Source organism: Nanorana parkeri, unplaced genomic scaffold (genome assembly GCF_000935625.1).
Source record: "Nanorana parkeri isolate BGI_ZX_2015 unplaced genomic scaffold, ASM93562v1 scaffold456, whole genome shotgun sequence".
NCBI lineage: Eukaryota > Metazoa > Chordata > Amphibia > Anura > Dicroglossidae > Nanorana > Nanorana parkeri.
In genome coordinates this window covers 189798-201996 of record NW_017306724.1, presented here as the reverse complement: position 1 = coordinate 201996, position 12199 = coordinate 189798, and the positions used below count along the sequence as shown (strand labels likewise).

At 46.3% G+C, this 12199-nt stretch overlaps 1 protein-coding gene across 2 annotated transcripts in view; it reads left to right on the top strand.

Annotated features, from left to right (window-relative positions):
• The window catches only part of VAX2 (ventral anterior homeobox 2), a 101357-nt gene that overhangs the window by 56521 nt on the left and 32637 nt on the right, over positions 1-12199 (top strand). For both annotated transcript variants that reach the window (XM_018560468.1, XM_018560467.1), the window contains one exon: positions 659-846. In XM_018560468.1, the coding sequence (XP_018415970.1) occupies positions 659-846 (188 nt within the window). The remainder of the gene's footprint in view (positions 1-658; positions 847-12199) is intronic.

Sequence of the window (12199 nt, the reverse complement as noted above, 5' to 3'; positions counted from 1 at the left end):
TGAACGTTTTGTAGCGCGTTCTGCGCTCGACGAACGCTCTACAAAACGCTCAAAAATATAAATCCCATTGTATTCAATGGTCTCGTTCCCACCTTGGCGTATTTCCACCCGTCCCTAACGCGCTACAAAACGGCCCACGCCTGAAAAGGTACAGGTACTACTTTGGGCCGTTTTGTTGCGCGTTTCCATTGGGATACAGCCAAGTAGCCTTCGGAAACGCGCGTTTGCCGCGCAACTTTTTAATCGCGAATCGCGGTACAAAAACGCAGAGCCCAGAAAAAAAGAAAAAAAAGCTCAGGCTGGTTACATCTCAGCACTAAATTTAGTTAGCAAAGGCCAGGAGCGCTAGCCTTGTATCCTTTCTCTGCAGCTAGCCTTCTCTCCGCCTCTGGAAACTGGCTTTAGCTGACTCCTGGAAGTAGACTTCACAGAGGAATGGATTAGCGTTGCTTCCATGAGTCAGCCTATGGCATCCTTCAGCACTAGATGACAGACACTGCTGATAGGTTGCTTTTGAACCAATGAAAACATGAGAATGGAGATAAGTTTGTATTGCACTCTGCAGCCTCTCCAACCTGCTCTGCTGTTCCCATGTCAGTGAACATCTCCTTTTAAATTGCCTCTTCTGGTCCTCATATCTCTTTTCCTTTCCTTCTAGATGCCAAAGGGACGATCCGGGAGATTGTTCTACCGAAAGGTCTGGATCTTGACCGGCCAAAGCGCACACGAACCTCCTTCACGGCGGAGCAGCTGTATCGGCTGGAGCTGGAATTCCAGAGGTGCCAGTATGTTGTCGGCAGGGAGAGGACTGAGCTGGCCAGACAACTTAATTTGTCCGAAACACAGGTAAGGAACCGGCCGCACTCTGACATCAGAACAAGGAGTGTAGCCATAGCGCACTATGTGACTGCTATGGGGTCCTGAAGCAAAGGGGCTTCAGTTCTGTATGAATGTGTAGTGATTTCGGCAAGTAGCAAATGCATTTGGCAAATGCTCATAAAATGTATGTACATCTAGTTTGATAACCTATGAGAAGAACATTGGGAAGGTGGTGGTGGTGGCGGTGGGACGGTAAATGTTCTGCTGCCATCTCATTCATGGTACTTATTCAGAACACCAAAGAACCAAATAAATGAATGTCTGTATAAAATAAATGTACCTTCAATACAATGTTCCTATAGGTTAAAATCACTATAGCTGTCACTGAAACAAGAGGTGGGGGATACATTTTCCAATAGGGGTATGTGTTCTGATTCTGGTTCTACATACTTTAAGCCCCTTCTCGCATTGCCTCTGCAGCTGTCCAGGTTGGAAGTTGCCTAAATAGGATGCCGGATACATTTTAGAAGTTGCGATTTGGTTACAACGTCATATTGAAGGAAAACTCTGCTTTAAAGTGGTAATAAACCCTCGATCATACAAAAGTAACAGCATATCCTATATCATTGTAGGGGTTTCCTGTCCCATTTTTATGTACATCATGTCTTTGCAGCAAAATAGTCCATGCCCTATAATTTCCTGCTCTAGGGTGGCCACGCTGCCTTGTCATTTGTGAAGTTGAGCTTTAAAGTGAGACTGTGACAAGTGTGACAATACCTTTTTTTACAGCATTCGTAGATTTGGAGAGCTGTAGAACCTCTGTTAGGTTTATACAGCTGTGTGCACCCTCATTGGACAAAAAAAGTAACTTTTAGCAATATCAAGTAATAAAGCGGCTTTTGTAGAAATGATCAATGTTTTACCAATATTTCACCAAAAAGTGGAGTTTTACTTTAAGGATCTCCTCTGCTACTTGGTACATCCCAATGGCATCAAGTGACACTAAACTCAGGAGTTAAATCTTAAAAAATTTATTCAAGTACCATAACTATTAGCAAAAATGTATCTTATTTGTGTATCACTCGGCTGTAGATCCTCCAATCATTTCTGAATTGGTACTGACACTGTCCTTCCTTCTGGAGGGTGGCTACTTTTGTTCCCCATGGTCCCTGTGTGTGTTGTAAAGTAGTCACCACTCCAAGCTCACTCCTGTGATGGACTACAATCTCAATACAAATTAGTAAACTAAATGTGAGATTGTAGTCCATCACAGGAGCGAGCTTAGAGAGGTGACTACTTTACAACACACACTCTATAGATGGGGAAGTGAGCGAACACATATCGTCGCTCACTCACTTTACAATCATCTCTCTGCAGAGAGCGGTGACTGTCAGTCACAGCTCCCCGCAGAGATTCCCCCCCTCCCATCTCCGATCCTCCGGCGCTGACTAGAGGAACAGACAGGGAGGGGGCGGGCACAGCTGGCTCTGCCTCTAGATAGGCAGAGCCCGCTGTCAATCAGCCATCTGGGTGTATCTCAACAGTATTGTCGGGATCTGTTCCGGCTGCGGCGATCTCGGTATTCAGCGAGCTACATACTGAGCTTTGGGTCAGGGGAGGACGTTAGAATATGTCCTCCCGTGACCCTTAATGCCACGTGCACACCAGTCACAGTGCGTTCCGGCCCGATTCTGGCCATTACGCACTGCATCGCATTGCGGCCGACTCACTATGTTGTAGGGCAGGAGGGGGCGTGGAGGTCCATTGAAGTGAATGGCACCGTAGCCACGTCCTCCAGCCAAACGAGACATTATGCCCGCTGTCCGGTTCGGTCTGAACAAAATGCTGCAAGCACATGCAGCCGAGCTCATTGCAGCCAGAACGCACTGTCTGTTGTGAACGAGGCCTAAGAGAACTATGGCATAAAAAGGTTACCCCATAGTTCTCTTTTAAGTAACATTAGCGACCTGGCTCCTGGGACTTGTCCAGCCCTGCTCTACAGCACATGCTTTCAGTGCAGCGTCCAGAAGAATGCGCTGAAAGAAATCGGCTGACAGCAAGAAAATAAAAGATGGCATCCTTAGAATCTCTTCAGATGTTGATTCTCCTTGCTTGACCCCTGGCAACGAGTAGCCAAGGCACCATGCCTGTGTAACTGTAAGCCAGGGATGTCTTTTTTACATTGAATTCCGTATGCAGAAAGCCCATAGCTCGCAGAGGACTTAATCAATAGAAGTACATTTAAGCTGTCCAGACATTTGGCTTTTTCAGGTTAAACAGGGGAAATGATTGCGGTATATTTGGGAACTTTGCTTAGATACATTGAAGGGGCTGAGATGTTTTAAAAGCACAGTTATTCATTAACGTTCATCCACTCCTAATGCCGCACACACACGGGAACTGCGGAGGAGATTACAGTGTTGTGTCCCTGCATGTGTTGAGTGCTAATCAGCGCTTTAATGTGACTTGCATGAAAATAGTAATCAGGATTCATCAAGTAGCGTTTCAGTGTGAGTTCGCCAGGTAAAAGCTGCAGAGGCAAGAGGAATAAAAGATGAATATAAACATGAAACCCTAATTGGATCAGCAGCTTTCAGCGTCAGGAAATCCTATGGAGGAGCACTGCGAGGGGCTGCTGAATCAAGATGAAGTGAGGGTGGTGCCGCAGAGTCTGGTGTTAGAGCCAAGGATGGCATAGTGTTGGGGTCAGGGGGTTCAGTTTAAAGGGGGTTCATTATTATTATTATTATACAGGATTTATATAGCACCAACAGTTTGCGCAGTGCTTTACAATATAAGGAAGACATTACGATCACAATACAATTCAAGACAAGATGGTAAGGAGGGGAGAAGTGATACATGAGGAAGTAGCTGTGTGAAGATGAATTGTATGAGAACATAATGGTTGAGTGGTTAGGTTGAGGCGGGATAGGCTTCCCTGAAGATATGAGTCTTAAGGGATCGCTTAAAGGCAGTCAGAGTGGGAGATAGATGGACAGGTTGGGGTAAAGAGTTCCAGTGGATGGGAGAGACTCTAGTGAAGTCCTGGAGGCGAGTATGGGAGGAGTTGACTAGGGAGCTGGAAAGCAGGAGGTCTTTGGATGAGCGGAGGGGACAGTTACGGTGATAGTTTTAGATAAGGTTGGAGATATATCCGGAGGCAGAGTTGTGGATGGCTTTACAAGTGGTTGTTAATTTTTTGAATTTGATGCTTTGGGCGATTGGAAGCCAGTGGAGGGATTGGCAGAGGGGGGTAGGGGATTGAAGCCAGTGGAGGGATTGGCCGAAGGGGGAGGGGGATGAAAGCCAGTGCAGGGATCGGCAGAGGGGGGTTACAGACACTGAGCGGTTGGTTAGGTGAATTAGTCTAGCAGCTGCATTCATGATAGACTGAGGGGGGAGGAGCCTGTGTAGAGGTCGGCCAATGAGGAGCGAGTGGCAATAGTCAAGACGGGAGATAACAAATGAGTGGATGAGTAGTTTTGAGGTTTTGTTGGTGAGAAAGGGGCGTATTATGGAGATGTTGCGAAGGTGATATGATAGCGGTTTTGCTTATTTATTAGGGCTAAAAAAGAATATTTGCAAAAGTATTTTTCTTTTGGGTAAAAATAAAATATTGCATATTCAACATTTATATTTGTAATCACCAGATTGAGATGTTGTTGTCAGGGTACCCTGCACAGGCGTTCTCACACCACATGCAGGTACCCACGCAGGATTACCAAATTAATATGCCCACACAGGATAGGGTTAAATGCACAGTTTATTGGTTCCACGTCAACAAAACTATAAACCCAACAAAGATGGGGGAACAGGCCTGCAGATGTACAGCAGGCCTCAGGATACAAGAAGAGTGGTCAGGTACAAGCCGGGTCGTCAACAGGAGGGCAGCGCGGTACAGGAACAGGATTCAACGGAGAGTGGTCGGGTAACAAGCCGGGTCGGTGACAGGTTTTCAGATAGGAAGCAAGGTTCAGGACATGGGAATCAGTCAGGTTTAGCAACACAATACTGACCCAGCTTCCTGACTGCAGGGAGGGCCTAAATACCCCCCCAGGAAGCACCAGGTGATGGGATGATCAGTCACAGCTGGGGCACACCCGCAGGTGAGTACTGGAGCTGCAAGTTCCTTACAGTTCCTGGCTGCTGGAGACACCCGCAGGCGAGCACAGGAACTGCAGGACCCGGCTCCAGCGCCACCTGGGGGTGCTCTGGATCCTGACAGTTGTCTCCTTACACCCTGGTGTAAAATGCCCGGTGTTCACAGGGCTCAATAGCTCAATCTGTAATTCACACACAGAACTGAATGAATTGTGACTCATCACATACCAAACAGCTCAGTCTGAGTTTTCAGTCAGCCTCAAGACTTCTGCTGCCGCTGTGCTGTTTCTTTAGCTAGCCCAGTGTTCTCTTGGAATCCTTTGCCATGTATGAGATTTTTTTTGTAAAACAAAGCTTGTATATAGATAGAAGAAAGAGGATACAAAAATATATAATAAAAAACAAAAAAGTTAAAACGACATTGACTGAAAAACAATATAGATTTAACTATTGGGGTTGGGATCCTTGCACCTTGGTGTAAAATGTTCAGTGTTTACAGAGCTCAATAGCTCAGTCTGTAATTCACACACAGGAATGAATGAATTGTTTCAGTGACTCATCACATACCAAACAGCTCAGTCTGAGTTTTCAGTCTGTCTCAAGTTTGCTGTGCTGTTTCTTTAGCTGACCCAGAGTTCTCTTGGAATCCTTTGTCATGTGTTAAATCATTGCAAAACAAAGCTTAAATATAGATAGACAAAAAGGACACAAAAATCTGTAAACTAGAAAAAACAAAAAAGCTAAAAGGAAATTGACTGAAAACCAATATAAATCTAACTAGGGATGCACAGATACTAGTATTTGGGCGAGTACTCGTACTCCCCCAAATGCTCCGATGCCTTTCCCGATACTTCAGCTTCCGGTATCAGGGAGCCAGGCAGCGAGTCATTACACGGCACACGGCTTCTTGATGGGCCGGGAAGACGGCTCCATACTCCCTCGTAACTTGTGACGAGGGAGCATGGAGCCGGCTTCCCGGGCCATCAGGAAGCCGGGCAGCATGTAATGACTCGCTGCCTGGCTTCGTGATTGGTCGGGAAGCTGGCCAATCAGGAAGCCAGGCGCCGTGTAATGTCGCGGCGCCGGGCTTTCTGATTGGCTGGGAGGCCGCCTTCCCAGCCAATCAGGAAGCAGGGTGCCAAGTAATGACGCGGCGCCCGGCTTCCTGATCGGCCAGAAAGCCGGCTCCATGCTTGAAGACGGCTTCCCTGGTAATCGGGAATCCGGGTGGCGAGTCTTTACACGCTTCCCGGCTAATCAGATAGCCAGGTGGTGAGTCTCTACACGGCGCCTGGCTTCCTTAATGGGACTTCTGGTATCGGTAGTCGGTATCGGCGAGCACCGGGAAAAAAAAATATGGGCACTCGATACTGAAAAAACGGTATCGGTGCATCCCTAGATTTAACGATTGTGATTAAAGGATTAAAGGGGTGAGAGTGTTTAGGATTTACTGTAAAAGCACTTTCCATTATTTACAGCAGGCAGAATCTCTCCCAGGGAAGAACCTTCTCTAGGTAGCCATAGAGGTGGTCAGCGCATACACAGAGGAGACTATCCCAATGAAAACCAGGTGCCCCTCTTGCACAGGGCAATGGGCCATTAGCTCGCAATAATATAGGAACCTTGGGTCAGGAAGATGGCTTCTATCATATTCAAACTCTAGCTCAAGGAACTTAGGCAGCCCCATGTTACTTCCAGGTCTATTTATAAACAACTCACAGAGCCATTCACCATCCCTGTGAACATTCATTCTTTGTGAATAGAAGCAAAAAGAAACGTCCTTAGTATGTTTTCTTTTCAGGTTGAATGTAATGTAACACCATATTATGGCCACTAGTTGGAGCTGAGGAACATAGGAAATAAATACTTATTTCCTATGCTCCGCTACTCCATCTAGTGGCCACAATGCAGTATTACATTACATGCAATCTGAAAAGAAAATATACTAAGAACAATCGTTTCTGCCTCCATTCGCACGCGGCAAACGTTTGACGGGGTCCTCAGGCTACTGTAATGGTTTGCTCAGTATCGTGCTGCCATACGTACATTGTTTCAATTTCTCTTATTCTTTTCTTTCTCACTGCAGATCACTTCTCTTTTCATGTACTCTTTCCCTCTAAAAATTATCATCACCGCATGTAAAATCCCCCATTACCCAATATAATAGATCAGAGGGAACTGTATGGAGCACATAGGTGGGGAAACTGGCTTGTTAAGGGGCTTTGATAGCAGTCGTCTCTCGTAGTCTCTTGGAGCATATCTGCAGTCTCCGACCACTCCAGCGGCATGCCCACAGTCACAAACCATCTCATGGAGCATGTCCACAGTCTCTGACCATCTCCTGTAGCATGTATGTAGTCTCTGACCATCTCCTGTAGCATGTATGTAGTCTCTGACCATCTCCTGTAGCATGTATGTAGTCTCTGACCATCTCCTGTAGCATTTCCACAGTCTGATGACCATATTATGCTTATGGATCCATCGACTATATATATATATATATACACACAGTATATATTGCCTAGAAGGTATACATTTGCTGCGTGCTCCAGATGGATGGGTTAATAAACTCTTTTAGGTAACAAGTTGAAAGAGGGAATGTGCAGAGCGGCATCTGCTCACTGGATAGTGAGATGCAGCCAGGCGGACGCACAATAAGTAGGTCGCTGACTGCAGACACAGCACCAGGCTCCTCCCCCTACCCACACAACGTTGATGTGTGTATATATATATATATATATCCTATATGAATGCAATACATGAGGGATTCATGTCACTGTTACTTTGCAGTATAATTCTGCCTGCTGATAAGGCTCTTAGCTCAGACTGCTATATTTATAACTATAAACATAATAATTGCACATAAAGCATGGAAAGGCCAGGAGCTGTGAGACATTATAGGATATTACTATCATTTTATTGGATATTTTTATATGAGATTTTAGTCTGTAGTCTTTCTATCTTTCTCTTTTATTCTTTTCTCTATTCCCCCCTCCCCCTTTTTTTCCCCGCTCACTTTCCTTGGGCTACTGTACACAGTCTATGAGATCAGTTGGAGTCAACTTGCAATCAGTTTGCACATTGCTTATATTTTTCCATACAATTGACCATGTCCTTCCTTCCTTTCTTCCTTCCTTCCTTCCTTCCTTCCTTCCTTCCTTCCTTCCTTCCTTCCTTCCTTCCTCCCTTGCACAACCAGCCCCCCGCCCCACACCAAAGGTGCTTATAGACATGAGATCACAGTCTACTATTCTTTGTCTGATTGGGCAAGCTTCTGTCTGTAAGGTCTCCACAGACACTGCTGGCAATTGGGAATGATGGGAAAAGACAACTCTAGAGGTGTGTGCAGAGTACCTCCCACTCTCTATTCCTCAAGGAAAACATAAATGGTTGTCCTTTGTGGTCCTTTGTGGTGAGAGATGTGCTGGAAGGATTTGTCATTTTTCTCTTCCCATTACCCAATCTTTCTTACTTATCCTCCTCATCCCTTGCCCCCAATCCTTCTCTGTCCACCCCAATCCTTCTTCCTTTTCATGCCCATGCTCCAATTTTCCTTACTTCTTATCCCCGACCCCTACTCTAAACCTTCTCCCTTCTCTTCTTCACACACCAAAGTTCCTTACTTCTCCTTCCCACCCCATCCCATTCCTGCTCCCTTCTTTTCTTCACTCCCCAAACTTCCTTAATTCTTCTCCCACCCCAGTACATCTCACCTTTCTTTCCCACTCCTCAATGTTTCTTATTTCTACCCCCCACTCCCCAATCCTTCTCCCTTCTCTTCCCCACTGTCAACTGTTCCTTACTTCTCCACACATCCCACCCTAATCCTTCTTACTTTTCACCACTCCCCAAACACTCTTACTTCTCCACCCTACACCCCACCCGAATCTTTCCCCCCCCCCCCCACTCTTCCTCCCTTCTCTGCTCCCCTTCTCTCTTTTTCTCCTCTCTCCACCCCCATTATTTTCCCTTCTCTTTCTCTCTACCCCCAACACTTCTCTCTTATCTTTCTCCTCTCTTCCCCAAACCAATATTTCTCACTTCCCTACTTCAGCAATCCCTCTCTTGCTTTTTAACCCAAATTCTTCTGCCACCTCGAGTCTTCTTCCCTCCCACCCCAGTATTCATCTGTTTCTTCCAATATTCCTTTTTTTTATTCCTCCCTTCTTTCCTCTATTCCCCCCCTCCACACCATCATTCTCCCTTCTCACTCTCTCTACCACCAATTTTTCTATCTTCTGCACCACAATAATCCTTCCTTATCCTTCTGCCTAACTCCCCAATCTTTCTTCCTTCTCTATTTTTCGAATCCCTATTATTCTCTCCAACCCCTGGATCTATTTACATTTCTCTTCTCCATATTAATCCAATTCCCTCCTGCCCCAGCACTTCTGTTCCTTCTCCCTTCTCTTTTCATTACCAATCCTTTCCCCATCTTGCAAGCATTTCTTTCTCTCCTGCTCCCTCAACCATCCTTCTCTTTTTTACTCCCAATCCTTTTCCCCTTTTTTCAACCAAGTGACCTATCCCTTTCCCTTCTCTGATTTTAACCCCATTTATTTTCACCTCTTGCAACCATGTTACCTCCTCTCCATCCCTCTCTATACCCCTTCTCTTTCTCATTCATGTATCCTTATATATGGTATATTGCAACTGCAAAATGGAGGCAGTTACAAAGATACAACAAAGCTACATGGAAACATTGTATCATGTGTGCCGTGTGTTTGCATGTATGTGTGTGTTCGCTTGTGCGTGCACGCGTGTGTGTGCATGTGTGTGTTTGCGTGCGTATGTGTGCAAACAGACCCATCTCATTACATATATAAATACACCTAAAAACCATAATAAACAGGCCGTAAGGACCCGTGTCAAGGACACGTAGCTGCACACATTATATCATGGTTTAATCCCCCAGCCGAAGGGGTGACAAGTGCAAGGCTTAAGGCTTAAACGGCTGAGGTCACCATGGGCACAGCCGAATAGATTTTAAAGTCTCAGGTCATCTATGGGGCACAGATGAGCCGGGCACGACGTGCGCGACACGGGCGTGCTATAAAAAGCAGCTCTTGCTGTCCGGGCCGGGGCCTGATGACGCCTTGGGCACAAGCAGATCAATCAGGGGCTGGGAATCTCCTTACAAAGCAGCACATGGAGACAGCGATAGACCCTGGCCTGAAAAACGAACGTGCGTTAGACCTTAGGCCGACATAATAACGTATTTCCTGACATGGAAGTCGCATCGCTGCATGGTGGCCATTTTGATTTTGCTCATGGATACACCTCTGCTGTTCTCTGCTGGGTTTAAGGGGTTAAAAAATATATTTCAACGGGACTGAAACAATACCTAATAACACTTGAATTTTCTTTTTCTGGTTGTCATACTTTAGGGCCCGCTCACACCGTTGTGTGTTACGTGTACTACAAAGCAGGAAAATGCACCCACAATGCTTTGTTTGTCCATATTTACAGGTGCCTGAGATGCAAAATGTACATAAACCGCATCTTGCGCTGTGTAATGATTTCATGCAATGCATAGAAAATGCACCAAACATGCATTAGGCTGGGTGCAGTCCTGAGTGACACCCGGGACGCGCGTCCTGGGACCGCGCGATCGTGTGCTAGTGCAAACAGCGGTTGCCGTGCGGCCCAATTGATTTCAATGTGGTTGCATCTGCGCGGTAATCGCTAAAAAATACAACGCATTAGAAAATAATGGCACCTCCAGCGCGATCAGGAGTCGCCAAGGTGTGAAGCTGGCCTAATGCGCTTTGTGTAAAATGGAGGTGCGTTTTCTAATGCATGGACGTCAACTGGCCCCCAAGGTATGCATGAGTTTGACTTCCAAATGGTACAGGAAGGCTTTTGACACAAGGTGGTTGGGGATCTGTCCACATGCGTTGCAATCTCCTTGTGCAATTTCCGTACCGCCTCCTTTAGATTTACTCACAACTCTGTCATGCGCGGACCTACCTGATTCATTCAATTCATTTGTATTCAGTCGGGTAGGTCTTACATACGTTGATTTTGGTAAATCTAAAGCGTATCACACATGTTACAGTCTGGTTGTACAATCTCCTTAAGGGCCTGCGTCTATGGGCTTTTGCTTGTTTCAAATGGGTTTTGAATGCCCATTCAAGTCAATGGGAAGGCAAAACATCCTCGAAGCAGGCCAGAAGGAAGTCATCTGCAGGGCAGAAGGAGATCATCTGCAGGTCAAATGCAGGTCAGGAGGAGGTCAATTGCAGGTCCAATGAAAATCAGAAGGAGGCAGACATCTCAACTCTCCTGGACGCTCCGGGAGTCTCCCGCTATCAGATAGCGGCTCCCGACCGCCCGGGAGAGAAACCCTTCCTCCCGGAAAGGGTTAATCTGCTCGGTTGAGCAGATTAAACCTTTCCCTGCGATCGTTTATTTTTCTTCTCTGACATCGGGAGCTGCGGCCCGACCGTCAGTCAGAAAATAAAAAAAGGCATATGAATGCATAGCTTGATTCCTATTAGCTATTGCACTTTGCAATAGCCAATAGCAAAATAGCTAATGCACCCGCCCACTGCTGCTGTGGGGGGACCTGAATTTTTCTATCAGGTCCTCTTCTGGTGATTGAAAGCAACAGAGGGCGGGTGCAATTGCAAAGTGCAATAGCCAATAGGAATCTAGCTATGCATTCTTATGCCTTTTTCCCCCCTCCGCGGGGGGGGGGGGGGGGGCGTAGAGGGCACCTCCCTGAAATGAGAGGGACACCTCCCTGAAATTGCTTCCTTCATGTTGGGATCCCTGAGGAGGTCATCTGCAGGTAAAATGCAGGCCAGAAAGAGCTCAAATGCAGGTCAGAAGGAGGTAATCTGCAGATCAAATGCAGGTCAACTGCAGGTACCATGCAAATGAAAAGGAGGTAATCTGCAGGTCCAATGCAGGTCAGGAAGAGGCCAACTGTAGGTAAAATGCAGGTCCAATGCAAGAAGCATGCTGATAAGAGGAGAAAGCATTGTGATAGAGAGACAAGCCCATCAGTCCTCCGCCATCACTGTCCATTCGCAGGGTGGAGGTAGGGAGGAGACTTGTAATTGAAACTAAACGGAATCAGAGAAACATCAGGTCTCCGGCCCTGCCAGACAGGGCTGTGCTGTGTGGTATAGCTGTGTAAATCCCAAGGCTGAATGGACAGAAATGCAATCCTCTGGCAGATAGCTCCCATATATGTATTTCACCTGTGTGTTCAGCTGTTTGCCTGAAGTTCAGCTTTAATATATTGTTAGGAGTTTTTGTTATGTTGTTGTTG